Below are 21,851 nucleotides of genomic sequence, written 5' to 3'. Positions count from 1 at the left end.
AAATCGAAGCGCGGGACTCGCTGATTGATGACCTGCGGGGAAACGTTCGATAACCTCCGCAGGATCAAGCTCAAGTTGAACTCTGAGAAATGCACCTTTGGTGTAGACTCGGGGCAGCTTCTGGGCTTCTTGGTTTCACACAGGGGGATTCAAGCCAACCCAAAGAAGATAGAAACTATCGAGAAAATGGAGGCTCCCCGCAGGATGAAGGACGTGCAGCGCCTCAACGGCTGCGTAGCCGCGCTAGGGCGCTTCATCTCGAGGTTGGGCGAACGCGCCCTGCCTTTCTTCAAGGTAATGAAGAGGAAGGGCCCAATGGACTGGACCCCGAGGCTGAGGCGGCGTTCCAGGATCTCAAGCAGTACCTGAAGTCGCCGCCAATCCTCGTCGCCCCTAAACTGGGCGAGCTGCTGCTACTCTACCTAGCGGCGACTGACCAAGTGGTCAGCTCGGTGCTAGTTGCCGAGAGAGAAGAAGACCTCTCGGGGGCTGAGCTTGCGGGGCCGGGGGCTGAGCCAGCCCCGGCAACCGCCTCGGACCCAGGAACCGCCATCGAGCCGGCGACGTCAACACCGCGCAAGCGGCTCGTGCAGCACCCGGTGTACTTCGTCAGCACGGTGATGCGCGACGCCCGCACGCGGTACCCGCAAGTGCAGAAACTCTTGCTGGGGATTCTACTTGCATCACGCAAGCTGTGCCACTACTTCCAGGCGCACCGCGTCACGGTAGTATCAGGGTTTTGCCTGGAGCGGGCCCTCACCAACCGTGAAGCCACCGAAAGGGTGGCCGAGTGGAGGATGGAATTGTCAGAATTCGATACACTGCACCAACACCAAGAGTATCAAGAGTGCTGCTCTGACTGATTTCGTTGCAGAATGGACCTCGACGGGCATAGAAGAGGAAGAGCCGGAGACCAGCCTGCCCGGCAAGCTGGACGAGGGCCACTAGATCATGTACTTCGACAGCGCGTTCAGCCTGCAGGGAGCTGGCGCCAGAGTCGTCATCGAGTCACCCACAGGAGACCAGCTGAAGTTTGCCATCCAACTTGACTTCCCCGACTCCACCAACAACACGGCTGAGTACGAATGGTTGCTCGCCGGGTTGCGGGTGGCGATCGCCCTTGATATCAAGCGCCTGGTTGTTCGGCGGGGATTTCCAACTCGTGATCAACCAGGTTAACAAGGACTATGACTGCCCGCAGATGGCAGCGTACATAGATGAAGTCTGCAAGCTGGAACGCAAGTTCAAGGGTTTATGATTCGAGCACGTCAAGCGCAAAGATAGCTTCGCGGCTGACGAACTATCCAAGTGGGCAGCAGAGCGCCGGGAGGTTCCAGCGGGGGTGTTCTGGCACACGCAGACTGCGCCTTTGGTTGCTCCCAAGCCGGCTGCCGGGGAAGCCCCCCTGGCAACCGTAGGAAACCCCGCAACTGCGGAGGTCCATGCCGCTGATGTGGCGGCATGCGTAAGTAGGGAAACCCCACCTTGGGCAGTGGACATCGCCCACTACCTGAAGGGGGAAGCCCTCCCGGAAGATGACGTTGCCACGGAGCGTGTTGACCGGCAAGTCAAGATGTACGCGCTGGTAGACGGGGATCTCTACCGGAGGCGTGCAAATGGAGTGAAGCTCCTCTGCATGCCCCAAGACGAAGGGCGCGCACTTCTGGAAGACATACACCGAGGCACATGCTCGCACCATCTAGCCTCCCGGGTTTTAGCCGGCAAGGCCTTCCGGCACGGCTTCTACTGGCCTACAGCGCTAGCTGATGCTAAGCAGCTAGTCAAGACGTGCGAGGCATGCCAGTTCCACGCGAAGAAGAGTAACCAACCGGCGCAGGCCCTGCAAGTCATTCCATCCTCCTGGTGGTTTGCGTTTTGGGGGCTGGACATCATTGGCAAATTGCCGAGAGCGGTTGGTGGCGACGAGTATTTGCTTGTGGCCATCGACAAGTTCTCCAAGTGGGCGGAAGTGGAACCAGTGTGGAAGGTGACCGCTCAGGCGGCCATCAAATTCTTCAAGGGCATTGTGTGCCGGTTCGGCGTGCCCAATGGCATCATCACCGACAACAGCACGCAATTCACGAGCGCCGTGTTCCAAGCCTACTGCGAGGGCATGGGCACCAAGATCCACTTCGCCAATATCGCTCACCCGAGAAGCAACAGACAGGCGGAGCGAGCCAACGCAGAGGTGCTGCGGGGGCTCAAGACGAGAACCTTTGACGAGCTCAAAGGCCGCGGGAAGCACTGGGTCAAAGAAATCCAGCCTGTGCTGTGGTCAATCAGGACCACACCTAGCCGGGCAACGGGCAAAACTCCTTTCGCCCTTGTCTACGGGGCAGAAGCGGTGCTGCTCCTCGAGCTCAAGCATGGATCCCCTCGGGTACGCGCGTACGGCAAGCATAGCCAACATGAACAGAGGGTTGACGATCTTAACTTCATCAAAGAGCTTTGATGCCGGGCTGCTGTCAGAGCTGTGCGCTATCAGCAGGGGCTCTGCCGTTATCATGACAGGCGGGTCCGTCCCCGGGAGCTTGAGGTCGGAGACCTTGTCCTGCGCCGGATACAAGGAACGAAGGCCGGGAACAAGCTGGCTCCGAAATGGGAGGTCCCCTTTCGGGTAGTGCAGGTGACCAAGCCGAGGGCTGTCCGGCTGGAAACCGAAGAAGGCTTGCTGGTGCAAAACAGTTGGAATCTTGAGCACTTGCGCAAGTTCTACCCGTGACGCGGCGGAGCCCGACCCACAGGTGATGCTCCGGCAGCATGCCTCTCGAACTAGTGTAGCCGGGCAACCCCCGATTGTAATCCACTAGTTTCTATGAATAAAGATAAGTGGTTTCTTCTGAATGTCAAGTTGTCTCGTTATTTGCATGTTCTTCCTTCTGTCTCTTGCTCTAAGTGCACAGAAGTCTCTTTCCATCCTTGGCTGTGAGCAAGGGGCTGCCGGAGCCTCAAAAACTAAAATCCCTTTGCCGGGTCACTCCGGCACGGGGTCGTGCCTTTGCTGGGTCCCCTGCAACGTGCACCACGCAGTATATGTGTCTTGGGATTGGAAGAGTGCTCACACCCAAGTTTGGTATCAACCCTTCTGTGCCCGGGGGCTGGGAGGCAAGAGGGCTACCTGTGCTCTGTCTGTCTCTATGTGTGCTGCGTCTTTTTGTGCGTTTCGAAACTTTTTTGCAGCATCTCGGGCGTGGTAAGAATCTGACATGCAGGATAAGGATGGGATCGGGCGCACTGTGACACTCGTGGAGTGCTCACGGGCCGTGTCATTTAGCGGGTAGCCAGTGGTGCAAGGCGACCGCTTCAAGGTTCTCACCGCAGGAGAGTGTCGCCACGTGTGCCGCGGTTACTCGGCGCGCATAGTGGTAGGATTCTTCACCGTGCCTATAAAAGGGCGTGGTGGCCACGGAGCAACGCAGAGCGAAGCTAAGAAGATGGCTGCGAAGGCGAGGAGGCCGCGGAGACACGGTGGCGGTGCATGCCATCAGCGCTCAGTGTCGATGGGTGCATGGCCACCGTGCCCTTGCGGCGTCCCTCCAGCGGGAGTTCCCAAGGCGAGGGTTGCCGTGGAGACGCTGTGGTGGTGCCATTAGTGCTTGGCGCCGATGGGTGCACAACGTCTTTGCTGCATCCCTCCAGCAAGCGTTCCAAGTGCGAGAACAGACAGCTAAGTACACGATCCTAGCCGCCTAGCTTTCTGGTACTTAACGATTGGCTCGTTGGTGTGGTTCGAGTCTTGCGTGTGGCTGGGGTGTTAGAAGGACGCTTGCGGGGCGAGTGCGCTCCCCATGCGGCTTGCGGGTCTGTCCCGTGGGTGCATGCTTGGGAGTAGCTATCCTGCAAGCGGAGTGGCTCGCCGCTGCTACTTGACCCCAGGTTGGCACTGCGGGTCCGTCCCGGGTCCCTAGTCTGGTCAAGTGGGTAGCGCGTGAGTCCCCCACAACACAAGGCATAACACACGAAGGCCAGAAGATCCGCCCCGCGAGTCAATTCCGGGGACAAGAACCAAGTACCAAGTAGAACCAGAAAACGAAATTCATAAAAGTAGCGAACGATTACATGGACTAATAAAAACCATAATTGTTCAACGGCGCCAAGCGCGACACTTGCAGGAAACAAAAGGAAAGACAAAAACTAGCAGGGGACAAAGACGGCTGGTTGCCAGGGGCTTCCACTTTGGGCTCCGGCTCCGGCTCCGGCTTCCTCTACATCCGGTCCACCACTTCATCGACGAAACGGCTTACCGCCCTGGTGTGGGAGGGGCCGTCCTCGCTGTCCGACCACGTGTCCAGCATCGTCTCGAAGGGGAAGTCGGGGTGGTGGTAGTGCACCCGGGGGAGGATCGTCTCGGCGATCTCCCTGGCACACGACGCTAGCTCCCCGTCGCAGAACTTGGAGATCCACACGTCCAGCGCCCCGAGCTTCCCCACCATGTCGGAGAAGAAGGGAATCAGGGTGCTGACGTCCGTGCCGTCGACCTGTGCGGCCTGCAGTTCGAACCTCGGCAGCAGCTCGTGCGCGGCCTGGGCGATCTCGCGTAGCTTCTCGGTCTCCTCCTGCCGCTGCCCCGCCAACTTGTCGTGGTTCCCGCACGCCAGCGCCACCGCGTGCTTGGCCTTGCGGAGGAGTTCCACGAACCGCGCGATCTCTTTGGCCTTGGTCACATTGTCCTCACCCATCTTGACGAGTTCACCCCGGGCGGTGGACAATTCCAACTCGAGATGGGCGTTCTTCTCCTTGGCAGAGTTGAGCTCCTTCTCCTGCCGTGCCGACGCCGCGGCTGCGTCCTCCGCGGCATTGGCCTGCTCCTCCAGCTTCGTGCGCAGCGCCTGGAGCTGGGAGGAGTAGCTGCTGACCAGCTCGCTCTTCTCGTTGAGGCGAGCCTGAGCTGTGGTGAGCACCTCTTCGTGCTCCTTGTTGGCCTTCTCCCGCGCCGCGGCCAGTGAGTCCAGTGCTTGCTGGTGCTCGGCGCGTTGGGCCTCCAGTCGCCGCTGGAGCTCCGCCTCAGGGACAACCGGCATTGCGGCCTCGTCCCTGGCCTGTCGAGCCAGGCGCGTCTCCTCCCGTAGCCGGGAGAGCTCCTGTCGCTCCCTCTCGACGTCTCGCCGCACCTAGCCGAGCTGGCCCTTCGCGAGCTCGTGGTGCTCCCTCACCTTGTTGAAGGAGGTGACGAACGCCAGCTGCTGCTCCTTGATGGCGTCGATGAACTGGTGCCCCTGATCATAGATGCTCGGGTCCCACGTGATTGGGTCCCAAGTCGCACCGGCAAGGATGCGGGGGTCTGGGCTGGAGGTAGCGGTGGACGACGACAAGACCCCCGCCACGACGGTCTGGCCGGGAGGAGCATCGTCTCCTTGCAGGGGAGCCGCCTGCTGCTCCCCCGCCACTTCCTCCTCCACCTCCGCGTCCGAAGGTTGCGGGTCTGGTGGAGGAACCGCGCCCCCAACAGGAGTCGCCTCCCGCTGGACAGCCGCGGGATCCGTGCCTCCGGCCTGCGAGGCCGGGGGCGTGCTGCCGGGCCCCGCTCCGGGAGCGACGGTTGGCACCGCCACTGTTGTGTCTGGGGCGGCGGGGCTTGGCGCGGAGGCCGCCTCCGGCTTGTCCCCCGCCCCAACGTCCTCGACGTCGGAGGTGAGGTCGATCACCGCCTCGCCTGCCCCCGTTGAGGGCGCAACAGTGCCTGAGACAAAGAACGAAATTAGTGCTTCGGGCTAAGCTGGGGTACCCGGCGACGAACGCAAGGAGGCCCTGGACGAGTACCTTGCGGGGCCGCCATGCTGGCAGGGGGATCCTTGTCCCCCTCTGTCCCGGCTACTGCAACCGGGCTGTCCGCTGCGGGCTCCTCCTCCAGCAGGATCGGGTCGGCGATGAGCGTAGTGGCGGCGCTGCTAGACGCTGTGCCGGTTTGGCTGGCACTGGCACTGACCTGGGTGCGCGGCTTCTTGCTCGGCGCGGCGGGCACAGTGTCCGTCCTCCCCCTCTTGCCGGCTCCCACCGGGGTGCTCTCCCTGCAAGGCGACGACAAAGGAGTAAGGAAACCAGAGTTGGCGCAAACCTTGTAGGAACAAGGGGGGAGAGATGCCGGCTTACCTCGGGGGGTTGAGCTTGAATGTGTAGCCCCCGAAGATTCCCCGTTTGGGCGCAGCCTCGGTCGTCGTGGAAGCTGCCATGGCGATTGCGGCCGCTGTCGCGGGCGCCCTCGTCCTCCGCACCAGAGGTGTGTCATGCTCGTCCACCTCCTCCGCGACAGGGAGGGCCGTCTGGGCCCCGGCAACGTGGCCAGCCTCGTCACCGGAGGACTCGACGTCGGGCCAGCTGAGCTCCGATTCCCCCCCGCTCTCCTCGGCCACTCGCTTCCCACGGGCTGCGGCTGGCGGAGGTTCCAGGGCTCGAGCAGGGGAATCGGACATCAGCCCCCACTCGTTGCAGGGCGGGTAGCTGCTGACGATGTCATGCAGCCCCGCGACCCCGGCGTGGAGAGATGGAGCCCCTGGGGGCAGATCAGTGAATGGGGCTTCCTCGCCGGTGATCCCCTTCACCCACGCCCGGATCACATCCGGGGTCACGCCCCCGTTCTGGAGGTGCATGTTGTTCCCTGGCCCCGTGTACATCCACGCGGGGCGAGACCGCAGTTGCAGCGGCGCAATGCGCCGGCTGATGTAGGTGCGTGCCACGTCGAGATCAGTGAGCCCCGCTAGTCGCAGGGCCTTGATCCGCTCGATGATGGGGAGGAGCTCCGCGTCGCGGCTGTAGCGGTCCCGCCAACCGTCGTTGCTCGCGGGCAGCTCGGTGGGCGCGTAGATAAGCTCATCGGGATCCTCCACGCGAACCCATCACCAATCCGTGCGCCACTCCTTCTCAATCTTCTTCTCCGTCCGCACGATGAACTCCGACTTCATCTTATCGCGGGCACGAAACACCACCCCTGACGACATCGCCTCTGATTGCTCGACGCGCGGGTAAAAGTAGTGGCAGAACAACACCACTGACGGCATCACCCCAACGAACCCCTCGCAGAGGAATTGGAAGACGGCGAGAAGGAAGAGGGAGGTGGGGTGGAGTTGCCATGAGTGCGTGGAGGAAGAGGGAGAATGGAGGTACCAGCCCGGCAAGGATGAAGCGGGCGAACACCCGGAAGTCGTTGTCCTGGTGGTCAGCGCCGATGGGGAAGCTGAGTGTCTCGCCGTACTCGTTGAACCGGGAGGCGACGGCATGTCGGATCTTGTCGAGCCCCTCGTCGTTGTAGCCGGGCCTGAAGAAGGCCAGCATGGCCCTCAACTCCCGTTTCTTCTGGTCCTTCTCCGAGAGGGGCTTCTTGGGAGCCTTCTCGCCTTTGTCGGCCGCGGAACTCTTGGTGCCTTTTCCTCTCTTGGGGGCTGTGGGCGCCATGGGGAATGCGGGCGGAGGTTAGCAAGGATCATGGGTGCAAGGAAGAATGGGGATGAGGAAGAAGTGTTGGGGGGCTAAGTGTTTGCTCCTCAGTGCAGCGGTGGGATCTTATAGTACCCCGGCGTTGAGCAACGGTCGCATCCGCACCCTACGGGTGCGCTGGGGATAATTACGCTTAAAGAGGGGGAATCCGGGGCGTGGCCTTAACCACCCGTGTTTAAGGGGAGGTTAGGGCGGAAATCTCGCCCCCACTACTCTTCCCGTAACGGCGGAGTCCCTGGAGTAACGCATAAACGGGCACCTGAAGCGGCTCGGGACCCACGCGTCGGTTGAGGGCGTAGCCCGGCAGCCGACCAAAGGTGATTTCACCCAGGAACAGGCATTGCGGGCCCACGCCCGGGGGCTACTGTCGCACTAGTGGCACCCGGGGTGGTATCGTTGCATGACGCGTGGGTCGCCTCACCCGCTCCCCGCAAGAATAGCGCCCCAGGCAGGACCGAACAAGCTGCCCGGCAAGCCACCAGCCCGGCAGGGCTAGCCGGGCTGCGAGGGTTGCCCTGGGAGGCAACAAGAGAATTCCCGTCTGGACGCTCCCCGGTGTCGTAGCACGGGGCTCAGACACCGTGGATGCGCGGGCACCCCCTTTTAGGTTCGGCAGTGGGCGACGGGGATCGCTCCGGCGATCGTCGGCGGGACCAATGTCGTTGCACGGGGCTCAGACATCGGGGATGCGTAGGCACCCCCTTTTAGGTTCGGCAGTGGGCGACGGGGATCGCTCCGGCGATCGCCGGCGGGACCAATGTCAAGCGCTAGGACACGATGAACACAAGATCGTTTTTTACCCAGGTTCGGGCCACCCTGAGGTGTAAAACCCTACGTCCTGCTTATGAGTTTGCAATTAACTGATGAGCAAGGGTTTACAAGTTGCCGGGGCGAGTCCTCGGGTTCTCTCTCTCTTCTTAGCTAAGTGCTACTTCCTACTCTTGGCTAGAGTTAGTAGTGAACTGAGAGTCCATCCCCCCCTTTGACCGTTGGCGGGGGTCCTCCTTTTTTGCCACGTGGCCGCCCGGCGGGCTCACTGTGTGCAGGGCGCCAGGGCAAGGAGTGAAGCACAAACAAGCATTTAATGCTCTGGCAGAAAGGGGATTCCCCGTCCAGTCAGCCCACAGTGACTGCCCCGCTGTGAATTCTAGGCGCGTAGCGCCCTAACTGCAGGGCTACTCACCATGCATGCAAGCCAGCGCAGCGAGGGCAAGCTGCCCGAGTTCTTTGCTTGCCACTTGTCACCCATGCACCAAGGCACCTGTGGTGTCCCCTTGAGTATAAAAGGAGGACCCCTGCCAACGATCAAAGGGTTCGGTTCCTTACTAGTTTTAGTCAGAAATAGCAAGTAGCCCTTAGCAGAAAAGGAGAGAACGCCTGGGAACTCCCCCCGCAACCTGTAAACCCTTGTTCACTGGCTAATAAGAACATAGAAGCAGGACATAGGATTTTACACCTCAGGGTGCCCTGAACCTGGGTAAAACGATCGTGTGCATCTTCACGCTTGACATTGGCCTCGCCGGCGATCGCCGGAGCGATCCCCGACGCCCTCTGCCGAACCTAAAAGGGGGTGCCACTCACCCCCGGTGTCTAAGCCCCGGGCTATGACAAACGACGTGTCTTTTCTTAGCAGTTTGGTCATAGGGGATGCTTTTTGGGAAAACCCTTCTATGAACCTTCGATAATATCCGGCTAGTCCGAGGAAGCTGCGAATTTCCGTTACGTTGGTTGGTGATTTCCAGGCCAACACCGCTTCCACTATAGCAGGATCTACGGCTACTCCTTTTCCCGATATAATGTGTCCTAAAAAGGAGACTTCCTCTAGCCAGAATTCACACTTTTTGAATTTGCCATAGAGTTTCTTTTCTCTCAATGTATGTAGCACTGCTCGGAGGTGCTCGGCATGTTCCTCGATGCTCCGAGAATATATCAGAATATCATCAATAAATACAACCACATACTTATCCAAATAGGGCATCAGGACTAGGTTCATTAGGTTCATAAATGCTGTCGGTGCATTTGTAAGCCCGAACGGAACGACCGTGAACTCATGGTGTCCGTACCGAGTTACAAAAGCGGTCTTGGGTGTATCTTCTTTACTTATTTTCAGTTGGTGGTATCCTGATCGGAGATCTATTTTTGAGAAAACACAAGCTCCCTTTAATCGGTCAAATAGATCATCTATCCGCGACAACGGATACTTATTTTTAACGGTCACCTCGTTTAGGCCTCGATAATCCACACATATCTCATACTTCCATCATTTTTCTTTACAAATAGGACCGGCGTTGCCCAAGGTGATACACTAGGTCGGATAAAATCCTTTTCCTTCGGTTCATCCAACTGTTTCTTTAATTCCTTTAATTCTTTGGCAGACATACGATAGGGTCGCTTGGCTATGGGTGCTGTTCCCGGAACGAGATCAATAGTGAACTCTATTTCCCTGTCCGGTGGCATCCCAGGCAACTCTTCTGGAAACACATCCGTGAATTCTTGAACTATGGGGACGTGCTTAGCTTCCTTTGTGTGCAAGGCAGCTACTAAACCTTGGTCTGATTGTGGGCTATTTCTTCTACTCCTGAAGGTCACCCTTTTATTATCTGCCCCCCTCAAGGATATAGACTTTCCTTCACAATCCATTTTTGCCCCATGTCTCGCTAACCAGTCCATCCCGGGTATAACATCTAATCCTTCCAGACCAATCACGTACAGGTTGGCCCTAAAGGTTATCTTTTCTATTAATATGGAACGGTTGTGACAGACACGTTCCACAATTATTAGGCCTCCAGGGGAGTTGACTTCTATTGGTCTGGCTAGGGCGGTTTGTTCCAAATTATGTGTCTCGACAAATTTCCGTGAGATAAAAGAATGTGTCGCCCCGGGATCAAAAAGTACTAGGCCTACAGCAGGAGAGATCAGTAGGTTACCCATGATCACATCGGTGGATGACTCCACTTGTGCGGCATCAAGGCGTGTCACACGAACTGGTCCACGTGCTAGTCCACCACGACCAAATCCACGGCCTGCTGCGGCTCTAGTCCCATGAACTTGTGTTGCATTAGCTTGACGTTGAGGTTGGGGTTGAGCTTGAGATTGCGCCTGTGCAACACCACTCGTGCCAAACTGTTGTTGGCCTTTGTTTGGGCATTGGTTCTTGTAGTGACCCTTTTGTCCACATCCAAAACATCATCCAAAACATATGATGCTGGCTTTTGGACAGTCCCGGGCCATGTGAGGTCCATTGCAAATATTGCATTTTATAGGGGGTCTAGGGGTTCGAATAGCCAATCTAGGGAGTTGGCGGAAGGTAGGCTGGTTCTGTCCCCTTATGGAATTTCGTGTCGGGGCTGTAGGGCGGTTGTCGCCTCCTTTCATGAACCTCGGGTCCATCCTAGCTTTCTTTCTCCGCTCTTCTTCTCCTGTGGCTGTTTGCCGACTCTCAATAAGAAGGGCCCGATCAACTAGATCTTGGAACTCAGTCACCTTCAGAGGCTAAAATTACTTGTATGGATGGGTTAAGTCTTTCGATGAACTGATACACCTTCTTAGTCTCGGTATTAGTGTCCTCTGGTGCATAGTGGGATAAGGAGTTAAACTGGCTTAAATAATCCGCGACGGTCTTTTGCCCTTGCTTAAGGTTCAAAAATTCCTTTCTCTTAATGCTCATTAAAATTTCCGAAATATAAGTTTCTCGAAACCTCCTCTTAAATTCATCCCAGGTGATCACATGGTCGGCTGACACAATATTTTGCACATTTCTCCACCACGTGGCAGCAGGACCAAATAACTGATGGGAGGCATAACGGACCTTCTCTTGGTCTGTGCATCCTACAGTCATAAGTTTCTGCTCTATATCCACTAACCAATCATCTGCTTCTAGTGGATCTGTGGTGGTTGAAAATGTTGGTAGTCTAGTCTTTTGAAATTCTCCAATTGAGATCCCTCGGTCTGGATTTCTAGTCATCTGACTTTTAATGGTACCAAATAGATTTTCCATGAACTTGTTTTGTTGCTCTATAGAGTCTCGACGAGACTGTTCCATCCATTGAAGCATTTGAGCAAATTGGTCCGATCCCGAAACATGCGGAGGGAATATTGGGGGTGCAGGTAACGTCGCACTAGTTCCTATACCCTCATCATTTCCTGGCAACTCGGACTCTGTCCCGGTCTGGTTTATAACTCCCTCGCGTTGACCAGTACCGGAATCCATGGCTACCAATCTGGTATAAAAGGGCTACGGTTAAGGATGTGGCTACGCGGAAAGAAATTTTAATCGACACCTAAATTTTTTTTTTGAGGTGTGTGTGCACGCGCACAAACAGACAAGGCACTTTCTCCATTTTATCTATTCTCAGAGACTAAGTTTTGGTGACTAACAACAGCCGGTACAGGGAGGAATAAAATCAAACTAGAGCCTGACATGCATCTGTCCAAGTGCACACATACATAAAGCCATCATTCACTCGTACAGATACATGAGCATACAAGAGATGAACGTGGACAGAGTAAGAAAATTACAGGAGATCAAGCAATATACATCATATGAATCTTTGAACTGGAAGTAGCATGGTGGCATCAACTCATACATACACAGGTCGGTGATACACATAAATAGTAGCATGGTAGTAAAAGAAATGAAAACATTACAGAGTGCATCATACGAGATGGTAATGAAATAGTAACATAGTAGTCCATCATCCATAATGTCATCCATGAGTCCATCCGAGACATCACAAAATAAAGTAGCAGCACCATGCCTAACTCCATATCACAATCATCAGGTTATCACGGTTATCTACATGTTTACCCAGCACAAAAGTATACCTGCCGACCTATCTGTCCGTCGGATCTGACCTATCTAGATACGGCTGTGTAAGCTCTGGAAGGGTAGCTACGGCTACAAGACCTTTCCAGAGGGTATATAAACAAAAGGACAGCCTGTACGAGCCTTCGTAAGCATCTGGTAAGTAGTGGCGTCGACTCTGTGAGGCGTAACAGTCTAGCTAGTATATGCTGCTACAACCTTGCCAGAGGGTATATACACACGTCTAGCTATGCTAGTAAGTCAGTCCTCCCTAATAAGGGGACTCGCACAACGGGTGAGAAGTAAGTCGGGGTCGAGGCCGGAAGTCAGTGCAGACTGGAACACACTCGGTGTGGCGGAGAACTCGGTGCTGCAGCGTCGGACTCGTGAGAGGTGGAGTCGGGGACAGAGCTAAGGGGGTGCTCTGAGGGAGTGACGTCGGAAGGGACACGAAGGAAGTCTGAAGGGGTGAACTGAGAGGACACAAGACTGGTGTCAAGCTCGGCAAAATCGGAGTAAATGAGGACGGCGTCTGCAAGACCTGGAGTGTAGTCGGGAGAGGCGGGTGTGTACTCGGGGGAAGCAGGGGTGTAGTCGGGAGATGGTGGAGCAGGGACGACAGGTGGAGAACCCAGCGGTGTGCGAAGAGTGGGGTCTAGGAGTGGTGGAGCTGCAGTGGAACTCAGAGTAGTGCCGACCTGTGAGGACGGCTCGTCAGTGGCAAGGGACTGCTGGTCAATCGAGTACCCAACACGGTCTGGAGTGACAAAAGGAGAGCTCTCAAGCACAAGTGGGTTGAGGGCCATACCCGGGCGGGTGTAGTCCCTCAACGCTGCAGTCAAGTCGCGGTTCTCCCGCTCAAGGCGGGAGCAACGCCGCTTTAGGGTGTCAAGCTGGCTCAACAACTCCTGCACTGAACTCTGAGGTGAAGGTGGGCGTCTGTAGGGTGTAGGTGGACGCGACACGGCTCGAGAGGAAGAACCTCTAAGTACCCCGGGTGGAGCTGAGAAGTCTGAAGTACTGGGTGGAACTGTCGAGTACAGAGGAGGAAGAGCACTCGGAGGTGGTGGTGGTGGTGGTACGAACGTGGGGACAAGTGGTGGAAGTGGAGGCAACACAGAGGTGGACACGAGCTGCGGGGGTACGAAGGTGGGCGGAGGGGCTGTAGACGAACTCCCTGACTCCTCTAGGCAGTGGGGCCACTCTCCCACGCCAATCCGAGCTAGTGCAGCATGGTAAGCGTGGAAGACGTGCAAAGCAGCATCTCGTGCCGCTCTCTGGAGTGCTGACACGAAGTCGTAACGTGCAACACTGTAGACCGACGGAACGACACCTACTAGTCCCTCCTTGGGAGGAAGGTGCAGAGTGACTAAGTACCCACCGTCACAAGGGTCCTGAACCACAGTGAGGCGAATACACAAAATGTAAAGGAGCTGAACCAAGTAGCGAGCAAAACCCCCTACTCAAAACCCGTACCCGGCACTGTACCCTTCATCCTACATTGGTTAGATAAGAATTCAATTAATTATTCAATACATTTTCAGTCAGTCTACTCCAAAATAGTAAGCAAGCAAGTAAGCGATGCAAAAAGATACACTATTGAACCTAGGTTGTAAGCGATCAATACCATGCAGTACAGTATACTCTAAGTAGCACAAATCTATTTAATCACGCATGCTTGGTCACCTTATTTGTTTGCCATACGTTCTGGTCCAGCACTAATATATAATCCTTATTTTATTTACTAATTACTTTGGTCAGGTCGGTCAGGACGTGCACTTGCTACAGAACAGACGTCAGAAAGAGAGATGGGTACCAATTTTTTTTTTAAGAATAGTCAAGTTAGTTCAAGATGAGAAAACTTTAGTTATTTAGATGAGAAGGGAAATTATTCTTCCTTAGAGCTCCGACAGTCTCTATCTAAGTACATGTCTGTTTCCTCCAGCGCGCTCTGATACCAACTTTTCTGTGACGCCCCGTTATCTCTGACAAAGTCAGCGTAACGGAAGAATCGCCACGTACAGAGTTGCGCCAAGATCAACTTGAGGAAAACAGTAGCGTGTACAATAGAAACCTTCACCGTTCGCAGATGGTGTCTTATTACAAGGACACTCAAAGTGTCTCCAAGTCTCACTATGGTAAGAGGTGCCTCTAATCTAGCCATTATTAGGCCATCTTGAACTACTCTCCTGGTGGTTTACGCAACATCATCTTCGCCAGTGGCATCCTCATACTCATACTCCACTTCAGCATATTCATAGTAAGGACCGGACTCATCATAAGTACCGGCCTCTACCTCTTCGGGGCTCACCAAGATCATTGGTTCTGAAAACAACATATGAAGCAAGGCTGAGTACGTATGGAAACACGTACTCCGCAAGCCACTGAAAATCATTATGCATGAGTTAACCTTGACGATCATCAAGCCGTCGGACCAAAAATAATTATATCCGAAAATAAGTTATTTCTTTTAGTATTTCGTTGAAAACCATATTTTATTTGAAAAATCTACTGGCGGCAGATCGACATGGGATCTTGCATCTTGTGTTAGAGGAAAACCCACACGACGCACTTCCAAACCCGGAAACTAGGAGTGATATCACATTTAACTCTGATCAGAGGTGTACTGCTTTGCCCATAGCATCACTTGGTCAATCCTCGTCGTCGCACTAATCATATGCACACGACTAGACCAAGGAACCATAACCAGAACCAGCCCGTACACTACCTCTGCCTCGCCGCCTTGCCTTACATAGGCCCGCGGGTCCAGACCCCTGACCGGTAGGTCCCGCCCTAGGGTGTCTGCACCTACCCGGATACAGTCACCTTCTCACCCGGGCAGAGGCAGCTACTTGGCGTGGTTCGGCTCAGCCTGTCCCATTCCAGGTCTATGGTCAGTACGGTCTGCGCCGCTTTTGAAGTAAGCGCCAGTTGGTTTGTCCTTATATGGTTTCTCTATGTAGAAGAGCTCTGACTTTCCGCCAACCCTATCCGGGTTGCTCCGAACCCTGAGCTCCCTACCCACCGAATTACACTTAAGCCGTAACCCTGTCCGGGTCGGCCTACCTAGTACTGACCATACTAGTGGATCCACCGGATCCACTTACAAATTTATTATAAATCTTATTTTTGGGTGGCATGCAAGAATTTCGAAATAAGCCAAGTTTCATAAAATCATTTTCGAAGACATGTTCAAGGGATGCGACTTGCCTGGTAGCGCTCCGATCAACTCGGAAACACCGTCAGGGTGTCCTACTTGTCCGGAGTCAACTCCTAATATTTAATCCATAAACATATTTGAAACTTTACTACTCGAAATTCTAATAAGTGAAAAAAATAAAAAACAAGACATACATGCAACACCCTGCACTAGTTTTTCCTAAGCTAATAGCACTTAGCGTACAGATGAAAGAAAAAAAATAAGCATGTGTATGTGCTGGTGTGTGTTAGCGTGTGTGTGCAGTAGCAGGTAGTACCCCTGTGACCCCATCCAACAAGTATCGAGGTGTGAAGGAAAAAGAAAAAGAAAAATAGAAAGGGAAACAGTGCCCTGTGCCCAGCAGAACACTCCCGACCGGGCTGGCCCTTCGTTTTCTTTCCTAGGCACGAGCTTTTCTTCATCCTCCCCTTTCCTTCTCTGCCTTTTTCTCTCCCGACCCGAGCGCAGCACCACGCCACCGCAGAAGGCTTACACGGTGGAGATGAAAAGTGAAAGTGGCAGAGGAGGTGGAAATTGGTCGGTGGAGGTGGCTGTGGCTGGTAAAAAGTGAAACAGTAAAAGTAGAGAGAGGTATATATAGTGTGCAGTGTTGTGATGACAGGTGTAGGGTAGCACATATGCATGGCACACACGTGCCCCTCAGCTTGCTGGAAGGGAGCCAAATGGCAAACATGCAATTGGGCCCACCAAGAATTTCTTAACTGCTAAGTAAATGCCCAAGGGCTGAAATGTAAAACTAAAGGAACTTGTTTGTAATTTTTGAAATATTTATTTGTAATAAAGGACATTGTTTTATTTTTGTGAAATATGATGATTAATCTATATAATTTAGGTACTTAAAACCTGGGGTTTCACACAGAGGGAGGGAAGGAAATAACGTTTGGGCCCAGAAGAAACAGATCGTGGCTTCGTTCTCAGGGGCACTCTCGATCTGGAGACGGCCGATCGGCCATAGCTGCTCGTCTGAGCTCCGAAGGCCGACGCCGACGAGCCCGGGCACGCGCCCTAGGTGCCCGCACGGTGGCTCCGCCCATGTCTTCCTTTCGTTCTCGAGGTGGGTGCAGTACATAACGAGAAACTTGTCCAAGTCCAGCTTCATGGCCCTGCTCATGTCAATATACATAATACATGTCAAGGGACAAATCGAGGGGCTCCCGAGCCTCCACGAGCTCCTCCGGCAAGGGATCGACTGCCTCCTTCAAGCCAAGGCGCAGCTGGTGCCCGAGGAAGGCGGCCTCGCGGCGCCGAAACAGGATCCGGTTGACCAAGCGCGCGGCCAGGCACCTCCGATGGAACAGAAGGTCGTCGCGGTGCTTGCGGAGCTCCTTTTGATCCTCCAACACCTCGTGCAGTGCCTCGACACTTAACGTGTGCAGCTTCTTCAAGTCCTTGATCTTCTGCCGCTCCTCGTCCGTCATCGGCGGCATATAGGGTTTCTCCCCTGCAACACGAGACCAAAATCAAATGAGTAAATTTTAGAAAACCACACTTTTTGGGGCAGCTGTGTCGCCAAGCCACACTTAACGAAATACCGTCCGCAAAACCACACTTTTTGAGTCAAATTGTCTCGGTAAGCCTGAAAACCGCTTATGTTAGTGGTTTTGCTCAACAAGTGAGGCCCACATGTCGGTTGCCAAGTCAGACAGAAACCCGACCTGTAAGCCCGTCACTTCACTTCTGGCCCTTTCTCCTCCCCGCAGTCTAATTCCCCACCTTCAGAAGCGATATCCAGACGCTCCAGCGAGGGGCACCCGACGGCGATCTCGGCAAGACCAGAATCGGTCACAAGCGGCACATCCCACAGGGCGAGTGAGCAGATGTTCGTGCTGCCGCGGGCAACAACCAGGTGCCACTGGTCCGTGTGACGCCACGAGTCGTGAAGCCGCGGATCTGCGAGGCGACCGGCGGCCCGCCCGTGACAGCACCGAGGGTAAGGCTCAGGGACGGGCCGCACCTGGCTTACACCAAGTCCGGGGTACGGAAGGAGGAAGCGCGGTTCAAGGTCGTCTTCTCCCATGGGTTCTCCGACTCTCGCCTCGACGCCCTCCACGCAACGTTGGTCAGTAGTTCTCCACGATTCTCGAGTGCTCTGTTCCGGCTTGCAATGCAAGCAGATTTCGGTTTTAGCTACTGCTGGATGATGTGAGGAGGATTACGACCGTGGATGGGTTGGGGAGAATTGGGGGTCGTCCACTGAAAAGGTTGTGTCAGAACATTGAGCGAGCATATATGCTTCAAGGATTGGATTTGCAGTGCTGAAATTTTTACAGTAGTTTTCAGGAAAATTATGTTGGTTCAGATCACAAATCTGAAACAGAACTTCGCAGCCTGTCAAGTACTTCCGACGTCTTCGGCCGATGGAATCCGGAGCGATGCGCACGTGCAAGAACAGAAGCAAGCTAATCGATTGATTAAACGTGCAAGAACAGAAGCAATCGATTGATTAAACGTGCAAGAACAGAAGCAAGCTCATTGATTGATTAGTACCACGTCTGAGTACACAAATGCTGCACCCACGCATGTGACCGACATGTGGGCCCATCTGTCAGGATTTGAGCAAAACCATCAACTTAAGCGGTTTTCGGGCTTACTGAGACAAATTGATTCAAAAAGTGTGGTTTTGCGGATGGTATTTCATTCAATGTGGCTGCGCAACAAAGCTGTCTGAAAAAGTGTGATTTGGTCAAATTTACTCAAATACGACACGGCCAATGGTCGGGAATTAATAGTTTCAAGGGTTCGAGGGTGGGGGTTGGACCTGACTCGGCGAGGTTCGTCGACGGAGCGAGCGGCTTGTCCTTCTCCTCTTCCTCCTTCTTCGGCGCCGGCACCATCTCCTTCCCTGCGAGAAACCGAACTGAAGAATTAGGGAGATCAGTAGACCCTAATTATTTTGTGGGTGGCGGTGGGGGTGTGATCTAGGTGGTGCCCTGCCCGGGGGAGTGGGGATCGGTGTGGAACCTGTGTCGGCGATCACCGCCGGAAGTGGTGCATTGGCGCCGGTATCCATGACGAGGCGGCGACGGCGATGCGGCAGATGGCTTTGGTGAGATGCGGCTGTGGGTCAGTGGGGAGCGAGTTGCGGCCGGCGAGGCGATCATCGATAACAGAATGGGGATATTATAGGCGTATACTGGACGGGCCGATTTGGGCTGGGTAATCTACCTCTTGATGGGCTGTGTGCCTGTGTCGGCTGGGTTTGGCTGGGCAAGCTGCCGAGCCACCTTCTGGGCCTTGAACCGGGCTGGCCTCTAAGAAGTCATTTTAAAGAAAGAAAATCTCCCCTTTACTTGCTCCTCCTCCCAAGAAGACGATGGCGGCAGCATCTGCGTCCCGCGCCGGCAAGGTTTCCATGGTATGCCGTTTGCCCCCGCCGACCCAGCGCATCATCAATTGCTGTTAGAGAGTCTAAGCGCACGTGGCTGCAAATCTATTGGGCCATTGGGCTCACCAAAATCTAGCTATCAACTAGGGTTTCACGAATTGGCGTCCATGTCATGCAGGGGCTGGCGCCGGACGGGAAGCCCATGGTCATCTGGCGGCCGTCGACGGCGGCCGAGAAGATCGAGGAAGGGATCTACAAGCTGCGGATGATAGAACGCCTCGGGCAGAAAACGGACCGGGACATGGACGCGCTCGAGGAACAGGTGGACGCCATGGAGGCGGCGATGCAGCTCGAAGAGCGGCTCCACCGACACAGCCGCGACCTCGACGACATCTGCGTGGTGCGCTCGCGATCCCGCGCCGCCGGCCCGCTCTCCGAGTCCGAGCGGCGGTCCCTCCGCCAGATCCGCGACATCGCCGTCTCCGCCATCGCCGACTACGAATCCCGCGTTGGCCCTGTCCCGGCGTACGACCACATCGCCAGCATGTTCAGCGACGACATACCCCTCGAGCTCCCCGAATCCTTGGCCGCGGCGCGGGAGCTTCCTTCCTCTTCCCACCGCAAGTGAGGTCTCCTTCCACCAGCATTCCAGAGAAGTACACCGTTTTTCGTATGTATGCGATTGCAGAGTAGTATACGTAGATGGAACAAAAGAAATGTGCCTGTGTATTTTTCCACATTCAACTGAAAACATGCTGCCAGTAATGATCTAAACGTAGTGGGAGATTTTATCTCCTTGGAACTATTGACGGTTCAGAACTTCAGATATGGTAGATCCATGGCCAGTAGAAATATAGTACCTCGACTAATTTCGTGGCCCGTAGAGATGTTGTTGTATCTCGATTAATTCCATGGCCAGTAGAGATGTAGTAGTACTCGATTAATCCATGCCAGTAGTGATTATTCACGACAATAAAAGGAACTGCTCAGTCCATAAATCTTCCTACCTGAAGGCAAACCAATCTACAGTTTGTAACATTTGTTACTTGCTGTTCTCAAGATCTGCGAAGAATCTTCAATACATCCCTTCTTGCACATTACTCAACAGCGAATCACTGTATGTTTAACTGTAAGTTTACCAAGTCATTGCTGTACATTAATAAGAGCTCCTCCAGTTTTGCCTTACCAGCGAAATGATGTGAATATGTCTAGTTAAGCTCAAAGTAGTTTTCACTTGTTTCTTGATTAGTTAGCATCAGGCTCGCCATAATTTTGTCCCGTGACTATTATTCTCTCATCCCAAACCAAACTCTGGATTAAGCTGTTAGGTTTGCCGTGGCTTCCAACTCCAAGTATATATGGACAATGCTTTCAGTCTCCTCCGTCCAAGTTGCCGTGCCGTGCTGTCCTGTTCTATCTTCATCGGAGCATGGCATTCACTACACACTTAATTTTTCGAAATAGGAATTATTTGTTCATGGGTTTCCGTTTGACCGGAGATAGGAAGAAGTCGAGAACATTATGAAATAAGGTGAGACCAATCGCAACGGAAGAGTAATATAAAGACACTAAGATAAAAGAGTGGTACTCCCTCCGTTCCATAATTCTTATCGAAATCTTACATGTATCTAGACACCTTTTAAGAATAGATACATCCATTTTTAGGCAAATTTGAGACAAGAATTATGGAACGGAGGGAGTACTTACCAATTTAAATGTAGATAACTCCACTAAATTTGCTGAGAAAACAAATTACGCTCTATCTTAACAGACTATTTGCTTACTTTTGTTCTATTTATATATTCGTCAACATAACGTTCATGCAGTCCATTCAGCTGTGTTGTTGACTATCCTGTAGGTTTGCTGGCTAGCTGGACAATGGAGGAGATGATACACTCTAAGAGATGATCACCTGAAGTGAATTACTATCATCACAATATTATTTCTACCGGTGTTACATTTTGTTAGTTACATCATGGCTGTTAGTAAGGTTGGTGGGATGTCTAGTGATCATAACCATTCCTACACGTAAACTGATCATCACATGGAAGTTTCTGTATTTGCTCATTCAGGAATGTTGGGTCCATTTCATAAAAAATTATCGATCTTGTTAAATATTCCATCCATTTTATAAAAAAACAAATCAGTTTTACACATTACCACAAGATGAGCCATGTTAAATATTCCATCCATTTTATAAAAAAACAAATCAGTTTTACACATTTCCACAAGATGAGCCATATATAACTGGTCCTTACCTGCATCCACATCTACCGACGTCTCAGCGGCTCTCTTCCTCCTACTGCCATGCTCACACGACAATATAGTGCAAGTTCATGGTAGCTCAGAGCTCAAATCAGACAAAAGGACATACAAAGTTCAATGGCAAAAAATCTCGCCTCTCCTGCTTGAAGATAGACCATAAATGATTGTTGTTTGATAACCTATGAAAGTTCAAAACAAAATACATGGCAGACATAGCATAGTAACTATGGGAATAACCATGACTTTGCACTGGACATTACAATGCCATTAACACTTATAGCAACCTGCCGCGATGGACAAATAGCTTTCATTCAGAACAAAAAGTTGTTATACCGACCAATAAAAAGAAAGCTGAAATAGACTTAGCAGCACGTAGGTTGCAAAGGCAAAATTCTAAGATTAAAAGCCCATTTTGTTTGTAGGTTTAAATTAAAGATCATTTTACTTTTTCATACATTTAATAGCTATATGCCTGGATAACTGTGATCTCTGAAACTCCCATATCTCATAAAACAACATGAATTAAAATTAGATCAAATGTACAACATCCAATTGCCACTTCTATAATAGTAGAACCTCAACCAAAGTAATCTAGCACCCCTCTAAACTGAGAAAGAAAACATGTTGTACCATGGCTTACAACCAGATTTACATCAAACAAATACCTTTCATGTCAGAGGTCATCAAATTGAGTTGACAACAGAGTAAGATCTACGACCAAAACCTCACTCAGATGTCAGTGGCAATAACTAGGCGATAAAGCTGTAATCTTTACCCTCTATCTTTTAGAAAAAGATCCATCAATG

At 53.2% G+C, this 21,851-nt stretch overlaps 2 protein-coding genes across 2 annotated transcripts; one reads left to right on the top strand and one right to left on the bottom strand.

Moving 5' to 3' along the window:
- Positions 1-16,534: 16,534 nt before the first annotated feature.
- LOC106865556 lies at positions 16,535-18,555 on the bottom strand. Its single transcript, XM_014895766.2, has 3 exons — positions 18,417-18,555; positions 18,214-18,297; positions 16,535-16,896 (listed from the first exon to the last, which is right to left on the bottom strand). Exons 1-3 carry the CDS (start codon positions 18,463-18,465, stop codon positions 16,568-16,570), a joined length of 462 nt encoding a protein of 153 aa, XP_014751252.1. The 5' UTR covers positions 18,466-18,555; the 3' UTR covers positions 16,535-16,567.
- Positions 18,556-18,742: 187 nt separating this feature from the next.
- LOC100841306 lies at positions 18,743-20,854 on the top strand. Its single transcript, XM_003581564.4, has 3 exons — positions 18,743-18,810; positions 18,959-19,404; positions 20,639-20,854. The coding sequence occupies exons 1-3, from the start codon at positions 18,769-18,771 to the stop codon at positions 20,649-20,651; spliced, it is 501 nt and encodes a 166-aa protein (XP_003581612.2). The 5' UTR covers positions 18,743-18,768; the 3' UTR covers positions 20,652-20,854.
- The last annotated feature ends 997 nt before the right edge of the window (positions 20,855-21,851 follow it).

The sequence above is a fragment of the Brachypodium distachyon genome, chromosome 5, assembly GCF_000005505.3.
Source record: "Brachypodium distachyon strain Bd21 chromosome 5, Brachypodium_distachyon_v3.0, whole genome shotgun sequence".
NCBI lineage: Eukaryota > Viridiplantae > Streptophyta > Magnoliopsida > Poales > Poaceae > Brachypodium > Brachypodium distachyon.
This window is presented reverse-complemented; position numbering and strand designations above follow the sequence as displayed.

Bases quoted from the DNA above. Each gene is read 5' to 3' on its own strand.
- LOC106865556 (XM_014895766.2), bottom strand. From the start codon at position 18,465: ATGGATACCGGCGCCAATGCACCACTTCCGGCGGTGATCGCCGACACA. The intron at 18,298-18,416 runs GTTCCACACCGA...GGTTTCTCGCAG, and splicing joins GGCGGTGATCGCCGACACAG to GGAAGGAGATGGTGCCGGCG. The intron at 16,897-18,213 runs GTCCAACCCCCA...CTCGTGTTGCAG, and splicing joins GACGAACCTCGCCGAGTCAG to GGGAGAAACCCTATATGCCG.
- LOC100841306 (XM_003581564.4), top strand. From the start codon at position 18,769: ATGGCGGCAGCATCTGCGTCCCGCGCCGGCAAGGTTTCCATG. The intron at 18,811-18,958 runs GTATGCCGTTTG...CATGTCATGCAG, and splicing joins GCGCCGGCAAGGTTTCCATG to GGGCTGGCGCCGGACGGGAA.